Here is a 21,611-nt window from a genome sequence, read left to right on the forward strand (position 1 = left end):
ACGTTGCTAAAGTTCTGCAAAGAGAATAAGTAGAAGTTCTGTTCTGTTCGTGAAGTTGATATGGGCTCGTTATTTCACCCAGGCACAATACGACGTTGCTAAAGAAGTGGACCTGTGATACTACGGTATCCGGTATGATTTAATCACCAACTTCCGCATAAAGAAATGTTGCAGGAATACAACTTACCAAGCCTACGACACCCTCAGTGAAGGAAATATTTGGTTCTCTGGGGAATTTACATCTTAGTTGCACAAACTGATTCAACGTTTATTATGATTTTCAATGGAAAATCTTTAGTTAGAAATTTGAGATTTCTTGCTGTGACATTTTCAGACGGGCAGTATAATAGTTTCAGTACAGGGGTAATGAGTAAACGAAAAGCTCCATCAAGTGATAACAATCCTAATCATGACATTTGTGAATTCCTTTCAGGTTGGTTTAGTCATTACAAGATAGGTCCTTATCTCTATTACGATTTGGTTTTACATGAATTATTTCTATTTAAATATGTAACTTTCCAATAAATGCCTAGATAGTGTATTATTTGTTTCCTTTATTTACTTCTTAAACTGAGAATTATTTTGTGGTCATGTATTTCAGAACTTGCAAATTATGAGAAGAATGTAAGTCGCAATATTTACAAATACAATGCATATCGGAAAGCTGCGACGACACTGGCAGCTCTTTCTCATCGCGTCACATCGGGCGAGGAAGCGAGAAAGCTGGATGGTATTGGGGAAAAAATTTCGCAGAAAATTGACGAATTCTTAAAGACAGGCAAATTACAAAAACTAGAAAAGGTAAGTAATGTTTCCCCAATCTTAAAATGTTTTTTCGCATCTGTATCCAAACATTCCATTTCACTTTAGTACGTGTCTGATGATTTTGAAGTGAGACTCTTTGTCATGATCTTCCCTGGCAGTATCCGCTCGTCCACTCAGCCTACGTGATTACAGTTGAGGAGCTACCTGACGATGAGCTAGCGGCCTAAGGATTCGTCGTGCTGACCACACACCTCGTAATCTGCAGGCCTTCGGGTTAAGCAGCGGTCGCTTGGCAGGACTGTTGTGCAATGGGGGTTTGGTTTATATGCATGTACAGTATAAATATCACTACAATTAATTTTATAAACTCGATTTACGGACGAGAAAAAATAGGAAGTAAAAATAGTAAACCAATTTAATAAATCAATCAGTAGACTGGGACTCGTGTATAGTACGCGCACCTTTTCTTGAGCCCTGGTTCCCATTCGTTACTATGGAGATTCGGGCTCAAGAAAAGGTGCGCGTACTATAAGTAGGGTGACTTCCTGATTCGCAGAATTTTCACCAAGCATGCTCAGAATGTTTTTAAGCTAGCCTTGGACCTATGGGAGTAACGGAGTCCCATTTCCATTTTAACAGGTGAGGGACTCTTGGAAACAACTTGATAAACAAAATGGAATTTGATGGGAGCTATCAATATTAATGGGGCTTATGGAAGAAAGAAAGTAGAACTTGTTGAGTCAGCAAAGAGGATGCTTCTGGACGTGTTAGGAGTTAATAATATTCGGGTGAGGAGATATAACGAAGAAGAGATTATAAAGTGCACTTAATGGGTGTTAAAAAGGAAGGGCAAAGTGTGGGGTAGGACTGTTCATCAGGAATGCTATTACATGCAACATAGTTTTTGTTAGGCACGTAAATGAGCGAATGATATGGGTAGATTTGGCAGTTGGAGGAATTAGGACGAAAATTGTGTCGCTGTATTCACCATGTGAGAGTGCAGATAAGGAGGAAGCTGATAAGATTTATGAAGCCTTGAGTGACATCCTATGCTGGCTTTATTCCCTTCCTGAACGTCATTGACACTGTCTTTTCCTCATTCAAGAGAAGCTCATTTTTTTCCCTTCCCAAACTATGAAGTAATAGCCTATCAAGAGCTGTTCTTAAGTCTTGAGGCCAGCAAAATGTCATCTGCATACATATACTGATTTACCTGATCAGGAATGATGCGAATATAAACTTCATAATGATCTGTATTTTCAAGTATTCAACGTTAAATGGGGTAAGAGTGGGTCCACCTATTTAATACTTAGCTATCAATGACAGTATAACTATATTTTCATTAAAAAATGGCTATATTCTCATTAAAACATTAATGGGGCTAGTTTTGACCTTATTTTGAGGTCATTCTCAGTCATTGCATAGACCAAAATTAGCATAATTAAAAAACACTGAAACACAGAACATTTAAAAAAATGCGAATGAAACAAGACACTTTAAAAAATCCATAAGTCTTTGGTGTCGTTAGTAAAAACTTATTTGAAGTGTAACATCAATGGCCTTCAGTTGTTCAGTTGTAATGCTCTTTAGTGAAGATGATATATAAGTTTAATGGCGCATTTTTTCTTTTTTCAAGTTGTATCTTTGGGAACCATTCTTAATCTTAATTGCACTGTATTGAGTAGATGTATTTAACAAACTTGCAAGTTTGGTGAGGGGGTTTATCTATAAAACCAGAACAATAATAATTTTATTGGCTTTACGTCCCACTAACTATGCTGAGGTGCTGGAATTTAGTCCCACAGGAGTTCTTTTACGTGCCAGTAAATCTACTGACATGATGCTGACGTATTTTAGTACCTCCACATAAGATACCACCAGACTGAGCCAGTATCAAACCTGCCAAGTTAGGGTCAGAGGGCCAGCACCTCAACCGTTTGAACCACTCAACCCGGCAAAAAAAAAAAAAAAAAAAAAGGTGAACCACTCAGCCCAAAAAAAAAGGGAAAAAAAAGAAAGAAAAAAGGCAGAACTGTGGAACACAGTGGCCCAGTAGATATTTAATGGCAGTTGTCAATATAGATCAGTTGTATGTTGTCCAGAATAGATGTCTGGAAAAAGAAAAAGAGAGAATCAAACTGCTTTTTAGTTGAAAGGAAAAAGAAAAGACGTGTATTATACAAGACTTACTCCCCACTCTCGCACACAGCTTGATGGTTGTCTTTCTACTACGGCAGTATGTGCTACACTGAATGCTGTATCGAAGCAGGCTGACAGCCTGAACTTCTACTGCCAATCTCATGATGTCTGTGATATTAACATCTTCCCGCATTTCTGCCTTTTTCCTTTGATGTTCAAGAATGGTGCTTTTGTAAGCTGGTGTGGGTGGCAGTAGCTGTAAGCGTAGGTTTTCCAGCAACATATGTTCTGTGCTTAACTCATAGGCGATCCTTGAAGGCGAGAACCTCGACAGACTTAGCACCCGCTTTAGGAACGTTGATTTTTCCTTTTTCCATGTCCTTCTAGTTGCTCTTCGTCAAGTGTTTCCAAACATTGCAGATCCCATAGGTGAAGATGGGGGTTATTTTAGCCTTAAAGAACTTCAGTCCTGTTGCCAAAAATAATTTTGGCACGTGTTTTATGTCTTTTATGGCAATTACTGCAGCCGCTACTCTGTTTTCGATATGGGCCGTGTATATGAATCCGTGTGGTTGTAGTGTTATACCCAGGTATTTGAATCTCTTCATAGTAGTCAGTGGATGATCTTCTGTGTGGATGGAATTGGATGCCACTTGTTTGCCCCCATTTCCAGTTGCCATCATCACAGCCTTTGTTCAAGTCAGTACTATGTCATTGGAATGAGCCCATTCTGTTAGTCGGTCAAATGCTTCTTGAAGGTTTTTTTTTTTTTTTTTTACCAGAATGCCATAACCATGTCTGTGTACAGGTAGATGTTCACTTTTCTGTTTTTGTACGTAGCTGTGTTGAACAGAAGTGGACTTAAGGCTAGTTGACTGATCAACTGGGACAGATATTGAAATCTCATCATCTGTCTGAAAGCTGTTCTTTGCCATTATATCCCTAATTGATCTGAATGTGAGGTTCTCCTTTCCTATATGGTTCTCAAGTTCGGTTATTAGTTTTAATTGGTGAATTGTGTTGAACGTTTTTGCGTAATCAACAAAAACTCTAGGGTTTCCCTTTTCGTGTCTTGACTGCTTCTTGGATGTCATTTTAGAGACACTCCACTGCTTGGATTGTTAGATGGTTCTTTCTAAAGCTGGATTCTTCCTCTGGGATGAGTTGTTGACTAAGGAATGTTAACCTTTCTGTAAGCCGTTTTGTTAGAATTTATAGTGCACTGTAGTGCTGTACCCCTTCCCCTTGCAAAGTATCTTTATCCTCAAGGTTCTCCTTCGCTCAAATCCTTTCCTGTGATAAGCACTTGTTGAAGAGATCTGCTCAAACATTTATCAGAATGGGGCTACGCTTTTCAGGTGTTCATTGAATATGTTATCTGGTCAACAACCCTTCCTGTCTTTCAGCATTGAGATTACTTTCTGCACCTCTTCATATACTTTTTCATACTATTATTATTATAGAGTTGTAAATATTATCATACCGGGCGAGTTGGCCGTGCGGTTAGGAGCGTGCATCTGTGAGCTCGCATCCGGGAGATAGTGGGTTCGAACCCCACTGTTGGCAGCCCTGAAGATGGTTTTCCGTGGTTTCCCATTTTCACACCAGGCAAATGCTGGGGCTGTACATTTAAGGCCACGGCTGTTTCCTTCCTGTTCCTAGGCCTTTCCTGTCCCATTGTCGCCATAAGACCTATCTGTGTCGGTGCGACATAAAGAAAAAAAAAATTATCATGGCCATTGGCTGCTATAAAGTTATTATTATAAATGTAGACATATCCCCAAAATAATGTAAGTGCTTGTTTGCGATCATTCAAGTCTCTTTTTGAGGTGTTGCATTTTCCAGGCGATTTGTCTTTTGTTGACATTTGATGGAAACTAAATTGATCGTCGCTGTTTTAAACTTGGCAACATCTATCGAAAGTCAAGTGAAATCTATGTTTAGACCTGGATAAATTATAATGGTTGCTTCGCAATCCTAACCTGTGGGCTTATGTCCCCAGACCCCTTCCTTCACCCCAGTCCAACGAACCTGACAATGTAGACTAAGACAGTCATTGTCGTGTCACTAATTCCTAAGTTGGCAGCCTTGTACACTGTGCAGGCACCATACTATCACGTCATCCACGAGAAACAAACATACGGTTATATCGCCCCTAGATGCCTGTGCTGCAATTGACGACTACATGATATTGATACAGTGTGGCCAAGTCGGTTCGATTTCTGATTGGCCGTGCCTGGAGAGACAGATAGGAGAGTTCCCTCTCGATATTGTCCAGACACTCCTGATTGCAGTGCCTTACGATCAGTCCTCCCGGTAGGAAGCTCTTGATGGTCGCCATTGGTGACATCCCCTTTCCTCTGAGACGGATGTGGCGCATTATGTCCAGTACTAGGTACACTAAGAGTGCTTGATTTCCTGGCTCTGTAGCCCTGGCAGAGCACAAAGTCGTCAGGGGTGGGGTGGGGGGTCGAACCCATCCCTGTAGGCCTCGAGCACCTGAGAGTTCTCCTCTGTAGTCATTGTAGTCATCCTGAAAGAGATAGCACTGAGAGGTGCTAATAGACAGACAGGGCTCTTAGTGCGTACTTAAAAGTACATTATTTGTGACAAGACTTGCTCTCTTGGATCAGTAGTGAGAAGCCTGACCTGTACTTAGAAGTACTGATAAGCCTGGCGAGGAGATTGACTCAGCGGAAAGCACGTACATCCTTCTGCTGGCTCTGCCACCTTGCTCCTCTGGCTGCACCATGACCAACTCTGTTGGTAGTTCCTGCCTCTACACTCAACAGTTCACAGGGTTGATGTCACATTTTTATTGCATCGATGTAGAGGCATGAGTCTTGTATTCATGGTGCTTTGGTAGCATGTTGTTATTTCAACATAATTTGAAGGTATTCATTTGTGTTGTCAAGCGATAACTATATGAAAAAGCATCAGTAAAACGTGTGTTTTCACCAATAATATGTTTACTACGATAGCATTGTACTGTAGTTTGAGCAGCTTGGTGTTAGCAAGCATTGCTAGGGTATGTGAACCCACTGAACTATTTTTTTGCTAGGGGCTTTACGTCGCACCGACACAGATAGGTCTTATGGCGACGATGGGATAGGAAAGGCCTAGGAGTTGGAAGGAATCGGCCGTGGCCTTAATTAAGGTACAGCCCCAGCATTTGCCTGGTGTGAAAATGGGAAACCACGGAAAACCATCTTCAGGGCTGCCGATAGTGGGATTCAAACCTACTATCTCCCGGATGCAAGCTCACAGCCGCACGCCTCTACGCGCATGGCCAACTCGCCCAGTCACTGAACTATTATGAATTGTCTAACGTGTTTTAAAATATATTATTTAATTATGATTATTATTATCATTATGTACTTCTGTACATAATAATAAGTCGACATTGCCTTGAATGAAACGTGCAGGCTAATTACAGGCTGTTTAAAACCAACACCCACACAGAAGTTGTATTCACTTGCAGGTATAGCCCCACCTGATATTAGACGTGAGGTGGCCGCTAATATTGAGAGACAAAAGGTTTGCAGCATCTCAGCCCACCCCCTTCATGAACATCAGCCACCACCAGCTCGATTGAAATCCAGGAAGAGTTTTCTACAGTCTTCTCCACTTGATTCTGACCCAAAAAAGGCCAGGGTTAAGCTATGGAAACAAAGGTACCCGGATCATCCGGAACGTATTGAAATTGAAGAAAAGTTGCCACCTGGTCACGAAGAGGGATGGTGTATATCGAAGTCGTTAAACAGACTGCGGACTGGCGTTGCAAGATCTAAGGACAATCTTGTGAAATGGGGCATCGTGCATGGTGGGGACTCATTATGCGAATGTGGAGAGGAACAGACTTCTACGCACCTCTTGCACTGTCGTCTATGCCCAGATTCATGTACAGGGTTGGAATTGGCACTGGCTGGAAACAATGCCATCGATGTAGCCAAATACTGGTCACAACTTGTGTAAATAATGTATATATAGTGTAGATATTTTCATGTAATACTTCCTTTCTGCTTTTTTTTTCATTTTTACAATTAATTTGTTCAAATGTCTTTCATTTTGAGTGATTAACATACTTCATATTTTTATTATTTAATTTTTGAATTGAATTTGAATTGATTTTTTATATATTGGTACCTCTGACATGAATAAATAAATTATTATGTATTAGTGTAGTGTAGGCTTCTGGGATGAACATGTAGTATGACTGGTTGTACATTTAATTACCATTCAAATAAGCAAGGGGCTATCTCAGCATCTGCACTTCCTAGCGATAGGGAGAAGTGTGATAAATGGATTCATGCTATATACCGAGCTAATTTTGAATCTGGTAAATATGGCTGTGTCTGTATTAGACATTTTTCTGAAAATCATATAATTTTGGTAGACACTGCAAAAAGACGAGATGGTTCAGTTTTAACCGTGCCCAGAGAAAGCCAAAATTAACGAACAATCTGAGCCGACGGTATTTCCCGGGCAGTCCTTACATGTGCCACAACCAAACCCTGCCAAACAAAAATCAGCAAAAGAAAGGAGAGAGGGTAAATTGCATAATGATGAACACTAACCTTAAAGACGTGGTGTGATGAAGACAAGATATCAGATTATGACAATATGTTGGGTGAGTTAAGAAACCTAAATGCATCTGAATTTTCAACCAGAATTGACATTGATAAGCTTTTGTTTTACAAACTTAAAACCATAGGATTTCCACGTATATACTGTACGTATAACAATTTTCAAAGACTTAAGTGTGCAAGTATGCTTAAATGGTTCCCAGATACCTTCTAAAAATATCGCTGGATTTTAGGAGGTGGTCTGCTAAGTACCACATGTTCAGTGCATGAGTGTTTATTAAGTTACTAGCTGATGTACCCGTGCTTCGCTACGGGATTCTCAGAAAGACTTGTCTTCGTGGTTTTCCTAACTGAAGTCAACTTAGGCCATTACAAAAACTTCAGTAGGAATGTAGTAATTAAAAGTAATGTTATCATACAAAATACTCGATCAAATGAAAAACCGCACATTTTCTCACTTTAACGAACAGTACTACGGTGCCGATCTAACAGTCCAAAGTTCCAGTGCTGGAATGACCAGGTCACAGACAGCTGTGAACACTCATCTATCATTATTCCGTTAAATATGCACACTGCTCATTCCAATCGGTGCCTCAGAATAGGGACTGAATAGCTCGAATGCTATGATGAACCAGCCTGTTACGTACCAGTAATATCAGAAAATTTATGAACCAGGGGAATGGCATGCTAAAGAAGAAAGTTGTCCAACTTCTCATCTACTTCCCGCCAATATTTTTCAGGCAGGCCGTTATACTCTGCACGACCATGTCAGTTGGCTGTGCAGTTAGGGTCGCGCAGCTGTGAGCTTGCATCCGGGAGGTAGTGGGTTCGAACCCCACTGTCTACAGCCCTGAAGATGGTTTTCCGTGGTCTCCAATTTTCACACCAGGCAAATGCTGGGGCTGTATGGTAATTAAGGCCAGGGCCACTTCCTTTCCACTCCTAGCCATTTTCCTATACCATTGTCGCCATAAGACCTATATGTGTCAGTGCGACATAGAGCAAATTTAAAAAAAAAAAACTCTGTATACAGCAGTAATCCCATCTGTCGGAGATGAGTTGCAACAGGGACACGAAGCACATCCCAACAAACAATGGTCAGTGTAATGTTATTGTTGATCAATGTAATGATCTTTCAGTATTGTAGGCCTTCACATTGAGTTTTCTTTCTACTCTGTGATATTAGGGCGTTCTACAAAATTATTTATAGCGTAGACTGTAGTTTCTTATTCCCCGACTTTGCATACCGATTTTCATTACATTCTGTATAACTTTAGTTATGTAGTATTTGTCGATAGGACCACTAACAACACAAATATTTGAGAATTAAATGTTAGGCCTTCCCCTAGACTACCATTTCACTCGGCGTGAATAAAATTATTTATGGCTTAGATTATAGCAACTTATTCCCCGACTTTTCATTAAGATACGACCACTGATAACATACATATTTGAGAATTAAATTTTAGGCCTTCCCTTAAACTACCATTTTTCTCGGCGTGAATAAGATTATTTATGACCTAAATTATAGAAACTTATTTCCCGACATTGCATACCGATTTTCATTAAGATAGGAACTAATAACATAAATATTTGAGAATAACATTTTTAGGTCTTCTGCAAAACTACCATTTCTCTCAGCGTGAATAAGATTATTTATAGCCTATATTTTAGCGACTTACTCCCGAACTATTCATGCCGATTTTCATTAAGATAGGGCCACTAATAACATAAATATTTGAGAATTAAAATGTAGTCCTTCCCCTAAACTATCATTTCTCTCGGCGTGAATAAGATTATCTATAGCCTAGATTGTAGCGACTTACTACCGGATTTTACATACCGATTTTCATTAAATTCTCTTCAGCCGTTTTCTCGTGATGCGTGTAGATACATTCATAGGCACACAGACAGACAGAAATTACGGCAAATTAAAAAAATGCATTTCCACAGAACACCAATATATATTTCCTTGTTACTATGGATACGGCCGATACAGAAAGAGGCTACCATCTTTTTTTTAATTCTGAGCAATGTACAGATAAAACTCGTATTTTATATATAGATTTGAATGCTTTCAGTAACTTTTCTACATCACTGGATAGTACTTAACTCTAGATGACTGTCCAAGATCCATCAGATTTTGAGAAATATTTTTGGTAACAATTATTTAAAAACAATTAACTCAAATAAGCATAAAATAATGACATTTTGAGAGACATTGGTTTGCCCAGTGTCCATCATACTATTTTTCAAATTATTGTGGTGGACTACATGTTAATTCCGATCCGAATATCTAATTCTGAGAGGTATTATCAAAACAACGAAAATCATTGCGATTTATTTGAAATATTTTTTGCATGCTTAACACATCAAAGGTTTTTGGTGACGGAAGGATGGGAAAGTAGCAGCCGTGGTCTTAATTACAATAAGGTATATACAGCCCCAGCATTTACCTGGTGTGAACACGCGAAACCATCCTCAGCGCTGCCGACGGTGGGATTCGAACTCATTATCCCCCGAATGCAATCCCACAGCTGCACGCCCCTAACTGCACGGCCAACTCGCTCGGTGAGATAATGAGTAGTGATGTGCGCGAATGATGCCTGGAATCGCGGTACTCGACTTTTTCGAGTCCAGGCTCGGGCTCGTTTCGCTTGCGAAGACTCGATGACAGCATGACGTCACACGTTCGCTCTCTCGGGAGCATATGTACAAGTGGTCGTCGAGGTTTTATGGGATTGCGATAGCCCGGTACGATATAAATATTCTTAACGAGTGAGCAAAATAAATAATCTGAATTTGATGATGACTTGCGAAAGATAATACTACAACTATATACGCATAATAAAGTATGAAAATATCCGTTCACGGCGTCTCTCACCCACTCCACTCAATATGCCCTATATTCTAATAATGATAGCATAGCTTATCTGGCCTTCAGCCCAACTTGGCACATGAAAGAACTCCTGGGTGACTAAATTCCGGCACCTCGGCATCTGCGAAAACCATAAAAATGTACGTAGTTGGACGTAAAACTCATAACATATTATTATTTAAAATCACTGTCACGGTGTCCGGTTCCATGGCTAAATGGTTAGAGTGTTGGCCTTTGTTCACAGGGGTCCCGGGTTCGATTCCCGGCAGGGTCGGGAATTTTAACCATCATTGGTTAATTTCCCTGGCACGGGGGCTGGGTATATGTGTTGCTTCATCATCATTTCAACCTCATCACGACGCGCAGGTCGCCTACGGGAGTCAGATCAAAAGACCTGCACCTGGCGAGCCGAACCTGTCTTGGGATCTCCCGGCACTAAAAGCCATACGCCATTTCATTTTTTTTTTTTTTTCACTGGCACAGTATGCCTACAATCGTCCGAGGGGACAGGTGAATAGTTTATACTTACATCATACTTTCGGCAGATATAATGTATTAAGATTAGGCGTCCAGAATGTGATGCATGTAGGCCTACACGAAGCAAATCATCAGACAGAACGTCATTCTATTCTAGCTAAACAATGAACGCAATGAACAAAATACACCCTCCGTTTTGACTTTTATCATTGCTACACATGACTGTGCAAAGGAACAAAACCGAGTGTAGTCTCTAGAAGTTGAGCGAAGGTCGAAGAATAGCGGCGGGATGTAAGCAGTATTATTATTATTATTATTATTATTATTATTTGCTTTACGTCGCACCGACACAGATAGGTCTTACGGCGACGATGGGATAGGAAAGGCCTAGGAAGTGGAAGGAAGCGGCTGTGGCCTTAATTAAGGTACAGCCCCGGCATTTGGCTGGTGTGAAAATGGGAACTCACGGAAAGCCATCTTCAGGGCTGCCGACAGTGGGATTCGAATCCACTATCTCCCGGATGCAAGCTCACAGCCGCGCGCCTAACCGAACTGCGTGTTTCTGTGGTGATTTGTAGTGTAGTGTGTTATGTGAATATAAAGAGGAGAGTGTTGGGACGGACACAAACATCCAGTCCCAGAGCCAGGAGAACTATTCAGAAGCGATTAAAATCCCCGAACCGGCCGGGAAATGAACCCGGAACCCTCTGATCCGAAAGCCAGTACTCTGACCATTTAGCCATCGAGTTGGACAATAACAATAAGTGATACTACAGCATATGTATGTTTCCGAACGCCCTACATATGTATCTTTGCAATAAATTCTCTGGCAGTAATATTGTCATTATTTCGCACAATATTATTACACGTTTTCCTACAAGGACGTCGGGGGAATAATATTTCATAGCTATCAACAAATCCCTGGTGGCTAATTCCAGGCTGCATAGTAATAATAATAATAATAATAATAATAATGAAACGCTGCCGTTATCGACATTAGAAAAGGTCCCCGCCAAAGTGTGGAAATTGTCCCCAACTCACGATCATCCTACGTGTCTATCTTTCAAATTGACGGTTTGTTAGTAAGTCATAAATATTTTGCATATGATGATAATTATAGTAACAATCAAATTATTGACGACCGATGACTCAATAAAACCAATCATCAGCAGCAAACATATTGCAATCCACATCACAAAAACATTCTGTGGGTGACCCTGAATGCCGTGCAATCCAGTACAATAGATTATAGTAAGACACGTTAACAGATAGCGAAACTAGTATGCTTGGACTAGAGTATACCGATCCTAAGAGCACATTACTCGACTCCGTCGCCAGCCCATCACTACCGGTTGGCTGTTGGACAAGCCGTGACCTCAAAGGACGAAACCCACTGCACCCACCGAGCGAACGAAGGAACGTATCCAGTTCATAATTACCGCCCCGTAAATCGCAGACTCCGATTCAAAGGATGTCAAACCAGCGCTCCGTCCACAAGCAATGACACATTATTTCACTGAACACTATTCTCTTACTACTATACTATAGTTTTGTTTAAATTATAGTTTTGAGTTCCTCTAGATGAGCCCAATAGAGGAACTTCCAAAAATTCAACGATTAATTAAAATCGTTGTACCAACTGATGGTCTGAAAATGAAAACGTGACAATTTATTCTAAGATGTTTGCTATAATGTTGAGAGTAGTACTGTCGGGATTGGAAATATGTATAACGTTTTTCTTCAACTCAACCTCACACTTCATTTTTCTATATATAATAATATTTTATTCACCATTATATATAGTCCGTTTACTCAATCAACATCATATAGAATCGCATTTTTTCTATAATCGAGTTAACACGGTACTGACACTACGCTGGAAATCAGACCATCCTCCCCGTAGAGTTAGTAAATAATACACTAGAGGTAGCATTAGCGCCACCGTCTACGAGAAAATCACTGGAGCGGGGGGGAGCATGTTGAAATCGCAGCTATTTGGCAAAAAGCTCATTCCGCTGTACTCATCAATGTAAATAGGGGACTTTTAATACTGTGTGGATACAGATAAGGTTTACAATTCTTATATGTAAACATTTTCAGATACATCATTAGTCCAGCCCGGGGGCCACACAGTACACACGCGTAACGACTGTCGTTTGTTTATTTGCTCGCGGCCTGCTCAGTGCTGCCAATATCTGTACTTAGCTTCGATTCTTGCCGTGGACAAGACCCTTGGTCTGGACGGGTAGAAGCAACAGCTCCTAACCTCCTAGATATTATGTAGGAGGTGTTGGTAGAAGCCGCGAAGCGGACCTATGCCCCTAGTTTCGTAAGGAAACACGATTGGTCTGGACGGTTAGGATTCTTGCCGTGGACAAGACCATTGGTTTGGACGGTTAGAAGCCGCGAAGCAGCCTTAGGGCCCTAGTTTCGTGAAGAAACATTATTGTAGTGATGTGCGCGAGTGATGCCTGGAATCGCGGTACTCGATTCTTTCGAGTCCAGGCTCGGACTCGCTTCGCTTGCGAAGGCTCGATGATAGCATGACGTCACACGTTCGCTCACTCGCCGGCTCGTAGATGGATGAAGCATTCGTACAAGCGGTCGCTGAGGGTTTATGGGATTGCGACAGCGCGGTACGATATGAAAAAACTGAATGAATGCGCAAAAGGAATAACCTAAATTTGATAATTACTTGAGAACGATAATAATGCCACTTAATACGCATAATAAGATATGAAAATATCCGTTTACGGCGTCTCGCACACACTTCACTGAATATGCCATCTATTCTAATATTGATAATATAGCTTATCTGGCCTTCATAGCCCAACTTGGCCGGTTCGGTACTGGTTTATTCCGGTAGTATCTGAAGGTGCTCAAATACGTCAACCTAGTGTCGGTAGAATTATTGGGACGTAAAAAATCTCCCGGGGGACTAAATGCGGTACCTCGGCATCCCCGAAAACCATACAAATGTACGTACTTGGACGTAAAAGTTATAACATTATTGTTATTATTATTATTATTTCAAATCCCTGTCACGGTATGTATGTTGTAATTAGTGTATTTTAAACATGTGCTATTTGTAGACTATAGACGGTATTTCTGCACACATTGTATTGCTTCGCTACTGGTAAATTATATCTCATGTAGCCATTATGCATATACACGGGCGTAGATGTGCTAATATGATCGGTAGTATGACAGATTTATTGTAACCATAGCCTATTGCTAACCGCGCCAAAGCCTACAATCGTCCGGGGGAACAGGTAAATTACAGCAGTTTATATGTACATCATACTTTCGGCAGATATAATGTCGGGTATTAAGATGAGGCGTCCAGAATGTGACGTACGTTCACGCAGCAAATCAGCGGACAGAACGTCATTCTGTTCTAGCTAAACAGCTGACAGTTTGTTAGTAAGTCACAACCTTTAGTGCCTATGATGATGATGATGATGATGATGATGATGATGATGATGATGATGATGATAATAATAATCATAACAATCGAATTATTGACGACCGATGACTGAACAACATCAATCATCAGCAGCAAACATATTGCACTCCACACCACAAAAATATTCTGTGGGTGACCCTGAATGCCGTGCACTCCAGTACAGTAGATTTTAGTTCTAAGGCATGTCCACAGATAGCGACACCAGTATGCTTGGACTCGAGTCTGGAGTCGAGTAATACCGATTCTAAGAGCACATTACTCGATTCTACTCGATTCCGTCGCTAGCCCATCACTAATAATGAGTGTTGCATCCAATATCTGTCGTAAAAAGTTTTGTAATTGTATAGGCCTGCTAATGTTCTGGAGCCACGGCCGACTAGATCTCTCGCTGCGGTGTTAACTATAGAGCAACGCATCAAGTTGACCGTACACTCTTTGGCTCTCTTTGCTCCTTGGTGCCAATTGCCCGCCAATCTGTCCGTTGTCGATTCGGTACTTGCGTCAAGGATCATGTTTTACACATTCTCTTTGATGTTTTATTGATATGGCTGTTTGCGGTGGATGTGTTATTAATATCAGCGGTTTTGCACTTCATTATAAGAACCACTTGAATGATTTAGTGCAGTTGTATCTTCGTCACGACTTGCTTTCAAATAGCAGAGTGTGTGGAAAGTGTGGCCGTGATGTTCAATTACTTGTGAATAACAGTCGTAATCGTATAGCTTTTGCGTGTCGTCGGCGAGTCGATGGGGGTGGCGAATGTGGTTGGTATGTGAGTGCCCGAAAAAATACTTTCTTTGCTGATTCAAGATTGAACTTGTATGAAATAGGTTATTTTGCGGTTCTGTGGTGTATTTTACCTAAACCGCTGAGCCCTGTTGTCAAGCTTGAGTTGGGTTTTTCTGGTAGAACTATTGTCGAATGGTGCAACTTCTGTCGTGAGGTTTGTGTGGCCTGGGTCGACGCCAACAAGAAACAAATAGGTGGGCCCGGTGTAGTAATCGAAATCGACGAAACTGAATTTGGCAAGTCCAAATACCACAAAAGGAGGTATACAGAAGGACAGAAGCTAATTGGAGGGGTGGAGAGAGAGAACCACAAAAACTTTTTTGTTGTACCTGTTGAGAAAACTGACAAGGAGACGTTGCTGGCAGTTATTAAAGACTGGGTATTGCCTGGAACAGTAATTATTTCTGACTGCTGGAAGGCATACGAGTGCCTGGAGCACGAGGGATTTGTGGACCTTCGTGTAAACCAGTCTATTCAGTTTGTTGACAGTGATCACGGAAACAGGGGAAAGAAGAGTGTGTTGCCTGATGATAGTCTGGTCCACACCCTAAACGCTACAAACCGGTGGAAGAATATGAAACATGGTAGCAATTCAATTCCAGGATTTGGCAGCACTAAAGTGCATTTTGTAGGCTACCTTGCAGAATTCCTGTTTAAATCATCGTTTCCCTTAGAGACGAGGGTCCACGAGTTCTTTAAGGCTGCCAGTGTGCTGTACTCTCCACTACATTAAGGTGAGTTTCATAGGAAAATTTGTTCTATATTCTACATTGTTTCCTTTACAGCTTGTCTGGTTGTATTTACGTGCTTCTGGACTGGATCTTGCCGTGCGGATTCTTAGGATAGGATCTGGACAAGACCATTGGTCAGGACGGTTTGAAGCCGCAAAGCGGCCCTAGGCCTCTAGTTTCATGTGGAAACACGACTGATCTGGATTGGTTCTTGCCGTACGGAGAGATGGGATAGGACCTGGACAAGACCCTTGATTTGGACTGGTTCTTGCCGTGCGGACGGTTAGGATAGGATGTGGACAAGACCATTGGTCTAGATGGTTAGAAGCCGCGAACCGGCCCTAGGCCTCTAGTTTCATGTGGAAACACTATTGGACTGGTGTTTTTTGTTTGTGCTTTTATTCAGCCGGGGTTGGTAACGCAATGTATTTATCAGCATTGATGGCAATGACGTCACATTCTGTTCTCGTTGACCAATGCGAATGCAAGTAGCTACTTTAGTCATGGCCGGTGGTGGTGGTGGTGGTGCTCTCTATTAGGTTATAAAAGTAAATTTACTTCTGAGGGCGAGGTTGTGGGTTCCTAGACATCGCAATGTACACATCTCTCCTCTAAAAGGAATTCCAAGTATAATTGCATTATACGAGAAAGGTACTAATGTCTTTGAATGTAGGCTTTATAAATCACTTCTTTGCTGTGTTCAGATTTTCAAATTCTGACGAAATTCAACTCTCACATTCAGTGAAATGATGGGAAGGCAGTTCTCAAGGTGCTTAGGTTGTTGGTTTATGTAGACAAGCTGGGCAAATGGAGACTGATGTTGGTTTACTTCATTCCGGTTCCGTATTGACTTCAGATAAATACATACATTATCATTATAGACTGTTATGCCTTTCAGCGTTCAGTCTGCAAGCCTCTGAGAATTCACTAAACGTCGCCACGATCCTTGATTTGCAACTAGTGTTGTGGCCTCATTTAGTTCTATACCTCTTATCTTTAAATCGTTAGAAACTGAGTCTAACCATCGTCGTCTTGGTCTCCCTCTACTTCTCTTACCCTCCATAGCAGAGTCAATTATTCTCCTAAGTAACCTATCCTCCTCCATTCGCCTCACATGACCCCACCACCGAAGCCGGTTTATGCGTACAGCTTTATCCATCAAGTTCATTCCTAAATTAGCCTTTATCTCCTCATTCCGAGTACCTTCCTGCCATTGTTTCCACCTGTTTGTACCAGCAATCATTCTTGCTACTTTCACGTCTGTTACTTCTAACTTATGAATAAGATATCCTGAGTCCACCCAGCTTTCACTCCCGTAAAGCAAAGTTGGTCTGAAAACAGACCGATGTAAAGATAGTTTCATCTGGGAGCTGACTTCCTTCTTACAGAATACTGCTGATCGCATCTGCGGGCTCACTGCGTTAGCTTTAGTACACCTTGATTCAATCTCACTTACTATATTACCATCCTGGGAGAACACACAACCTAAATACTTAAAATTATCGACCTGTTCTAGCTTTGTATCACCAATCTGACATTCAATTCTGTTGAATTTCTTACCCACTGACATCAGTTTAGTCTTCAATTGGCTAATTTTCATACCATACTCATTGCACCTATGTAATAAATAGCAGAAGTGTATTGAATAGAATAAATAGCAGACATGTATTGAATAGGTGGACCGAATATAATTGAATTATTTTAGGTAGAATATTCACTTTGACCGTAAGTGGAACAGATCTTATGATTACAACAATAATATTCAGCTTTATTACTGTGATGAAAATTTTGTCACTGAGATTTCTGTCACAGGTCTTATACTTAGCCATTTCACCAGTGCATGCCTTGAAGGAATTAAAGGATGAAGGCTAATCAAATCATTCTTCAGACTGGAAGAGGTACTAGTAGAGTATGTCAACAGGAGGTTATTAAAAAGGAGTTCTAGTTTGGCTGTAAATAGAATATTGTTGCAAACGACCCACCAATTTTCCTGCAACATTCGACTGTTGAGCAATTGAATGTTTTATTGAGACTGGGGCTTGTTTGGGTCGTGTAAAGTGTGCTAGGACATCGGAGCTCCTCAGTGCCTGGAAACAAAGAATTCACTGAAATCCGGTGTGAAAACTGAAGGTAATGACAAGTGAGATTGAAGGTTTTGAAACAAATAATGTTCGGGTGCTGAGAAATGACCGGTCTGAAAGCACTCTTGACACTTTGTCAGAGCTTTGGGCACTTCTAACAACACAATTGAAGAATGAAAATGTGTAAAAAGGTGAAAGTGGCATGATGGTGAATGTTCTCTTTTGCTCAGAATTGGCTGAAAGGAACATACGGTGTAAAATGTCGGAAGGCTGGAAGTTTGAGCAAGAGAAAAGAACATTCACCAGTATGGCACTTTCACGCTTTTCCATTTTCACACTTCGATTGAAGTAGTAGTCTGGTCGAATACCAAGCCTTACTTCATCCGCATCCACAGGATTATCGGAAAATTCTCTTTGCTGCCTTATTTTTCCCTTCTTTTTTAAGAGCACTTGAACAGTTGAACTTATCGTCCCTGTGCCCCAGATACAGTTCACATTTTCTACAGGACCCTGCTCCAGCACATTGGTTGCAAGTAAATAAATGTTCCAGAATTTTAGTTACTGATTCATCCTCTGCTAGTCTCTCAGTGTAGGGGTGGTATGCCGGCCTCTTACCCCGAGACACTGGGTTCGATTCCTGGCCAGGATCTGAGGGCTGCTTTGAGGCCCACTCAATCTACGTGATTACGATTGATCTGACAGTGAGATAGTGGCCCCAGTCTAGAAAGCCAAGAGTGATGGCCGAGAGGATTCGTCACAGTGACCACGCGTCACCTTGTGATTTGCTGGGGCAGGTCTTTGGGCTGAGCCGTGGCTGCTTTGTATGCCAAGAGCTGTCGCGCAAAGATTTGTTTTTTGCATGGTTATAACAATAATAATATTCTGATAGAATATTCTTAAATAAATCACCAACATTTCTTTGAATTACATAAAATGAAAAACTAGCAAGTGCATGAAATATTACATCATCTTTTTATCAGTTATTATTCATGATAATTATAATATATTCTGTACAAAAACCTGTTATTGATAATAATATATTGACAAAATCTCTTAAATAGTCACCAATTTGGACTTAAATGACATATTTTTAATCAGCATGAAGCCAGTTCAGTTGAAAATCTCTTCAGGCGACATCAGCACTCTCAGTGAAAATTAGTACACTACAAATACTACTGAGTCTGCACCTGTGACGCCACCAAAATGTGGAAAAAGCAGAGGAAGAAGAAGCTGATATTGTTCGTAGCCTGGAAGTGCCTTACAATCCCATATGGAACATGCACGATTGGTAATTTGGGTATCATTTGTATGGCTCATTCACGTAACTTCATTTATGGGACAGAATTCACGGTGTTCATTGTCACGGTTTAATTTATTAGATGCTGTTAAAGCTGCTGATGAGAACACTGGCAGGTTTGGTTAAGGCTTCATTCGCTGTGTTTATTTTAGTGGTTTTGATTTACATTAGAATTTTATTTTTCATGGCTTAACCCATGTTAGATTTGTTTTAATCTTCCATAGTTTTAGCCATGTTAAATTCATAGTAATTTACCATTGATATGTTTACCATTTTCCTGATCTCGACAAATAAACACATGAAATTAAATGCCTCTGTTCTATTGTGCCGACACTTTTCTGACTTGACTCGCATTTAAACTATACTGTTACACTCACCGTCTTTGTTAACGTTGGGCCTACTTCATTCTACAACGCACTGAAAATCCCACAGTGAAAATGAGCACAAACATGCATTGTAGTATTCATGTTTCCTTTCTATGTTCTGTCATGCAAACCGACCCCAATGTTTGGATTTGGTGGAGTCAACCTTCTTGATTCCAGATTTAATCGCGCACGTCCCTAGTATAAATGGATTACAGTTATTATATGATATGAGGCGTGTTCACTTTTAAATGAAATGTCAGGTTGTTGTAATGATGGCACATCGACTTATCTCTCTCACGTAAACAATAACTTGCATGCAGTTGTGATTGCAGCTTGCATCAACTCCCGTGTTAGATAATTGCTGCTTTCTGTAAATTGTTGATTTCTTATGGTCTTCTCAATATGAATGTTTCAGATTCAACATGATGATACATCTACAGCCATAAACCTGTTGACTCGTGTATCAGGAATTGGTCCAGCTAAAGCTAAAAAACTTGTAGATGAAGGCATCACTAGCATTGAAGAGCTCCGTAAGCATAAAGACAAACTCACCCACCATCAGCTTATTGGACTAAAGTAAGTAATCTCATAAATAATTGCTAGTCATATATTAAGAAAAAAAATTTCAGGTAGAGAGGTGGAACTTATTATTATTATTATTATTATTATTATTATTATTATTATTATTTTGTTGTTATTATTTTCCACAAATTAGACACCCAGTTCAGAGATGGTGAATGGAGAAAGGGCATAGCCCCACATACATAAAGGTGTCTCCATCCCTACTTAAAATTACAGTATTAAAAATCTACAATTATAGGCTACAGAATGTGCTTATATACAGTTACCATATTTACATAGACAGTTGCCGTATTTACATAATATTCATAGGACTTGTTCAACATTCAAGCAATTTTTCTCTCTCTCACACACACACACACACACACACACACACACATACTTGAATCATCACATATACTTCAGCTAGACTGGCTCATTCATACCCATATACAGTCTCACTTGGGATCACATAAACTGTCATCCGTCCTCCCTTGCATACTGGACATTCACACAGTAGCCATTAGGTGGGGGCAGCGACCTGGCTGTATTTAAATTACCTTATTGAACAGTTAGTCATTCTGTAGTCATTCTGCTTGGCGTTGAACTCCCTCTAGTTTCATCATGTTCTCTACTATAGTGGGGTGCCAGGAAGGGAGCCCGTATAACGGTATTGACCATACTAATGCCAAATAGGCTGTCTGAATTGCTTTCTCTCTAGCTCCCAGTAGAGATCTGTGGATAAATCCCAAGACTCTGCATGCTTTGCACATTATTTCCTCAGCAGGCTTGTTCCAATTTAAATTGCTGCAAATATGAATGCCAAGCAATTTTATTGAGGTGCAACGCATCAGGTTTTTACCACACAATGAAATTTGATTTTGCAACAGTGATCTTGCTCTAGATTTCTGTACATTTATAGACATTTATTCATTCATTCTATCACACTAATCTGAATCACACCCGAGGTGACTGAAGTTTGGTCTGACCTGCCCTACTGAACACAACGCACTGTGTTTGACCTACCAAGAATGGTTGAAGTTATTGCCAGCAGCTTGCCTTGAATGCCTTACTTGACAAGTTTTGACAACAGTGAGTGAGGTACCTGATCAAAGGCTTTACTCCAGTCAAGAGTTATGCAGTCCACTTGGAAGATATTAGACTTGTCCAGGGAATATTGCCAGTCAGCAATTACTGTTGTTTAAAGTGTAGTACAGGATTTTCCATGTTGGCTGTTATTTAACAGGTTTCTCTCATTCGGAAAATCCAGCACGTATTTACCAATTAGGCGTTCGATGCAGTTTCATAAACCAGATATAATAGAGGGAACATTCCGCTGATCAGACGCATTCTCGCCGCTTGCCTTTCCCATCTACACTGGGACTTGGTATACACAGATGAACTATACACCAACCAACACTCTGATGTAAATGAAACCACAGCTACACTGAACTATTAAATATATAACAAACTATGGGC

At 40.6% G+C, this 21,611-nt stretch overlaps 1 protein-coding gene across 2 annotated transcripts in view; it reads left to right on the forward strand.

Annotated features, from left to right (window-relative positions):
• Window positions 1–245: 245 nt before the first annotated feature.
• LOC136882129 (DNA polymerase beta) overlaps window positions 246–21,611 on the forward strand; it is a 51,219-nt gene continuing 29,853 nt past the window's right edge. The window contains exons 1-3 of one of the 2 annotated variants that reach the window (XM_067154656.2): window positions 246–433; window positions 602–801; window positions 19,990–20,150. In XM_067154656.2, coding sequence (XP_067010757.2) covers window positions 274–433; window positions 602–801; window positions 19,990–20,150 — 521 coding nt within the window. In that variant the 5' untranslated portion in view covers window positions 246–273. Of the gene's footprint in view, window positions 434–601; window positions 802–14,538; window positions 15,835–19,989; window positions 20,151–21,611 lie in introns of those variants that run through there. The other variant, XM_067154657.2, reaches the window with a different exon arrangement.

The sequence above is a fragment of the Anabrus simplex genome, chromosome 10, assembly GCF_040414725.1.
Source record: "Anabrus simplex isolate iqAnaSimp1 chromosome 10, ASM4041472v1, whole genome shotgun sequence".
Lineage (NCBI taxonomy): Eukaryota > Metazoa > Arthropoda > Insecta > Orthoptera > Tettigoniidae > Anabrus > Anabrus simplex.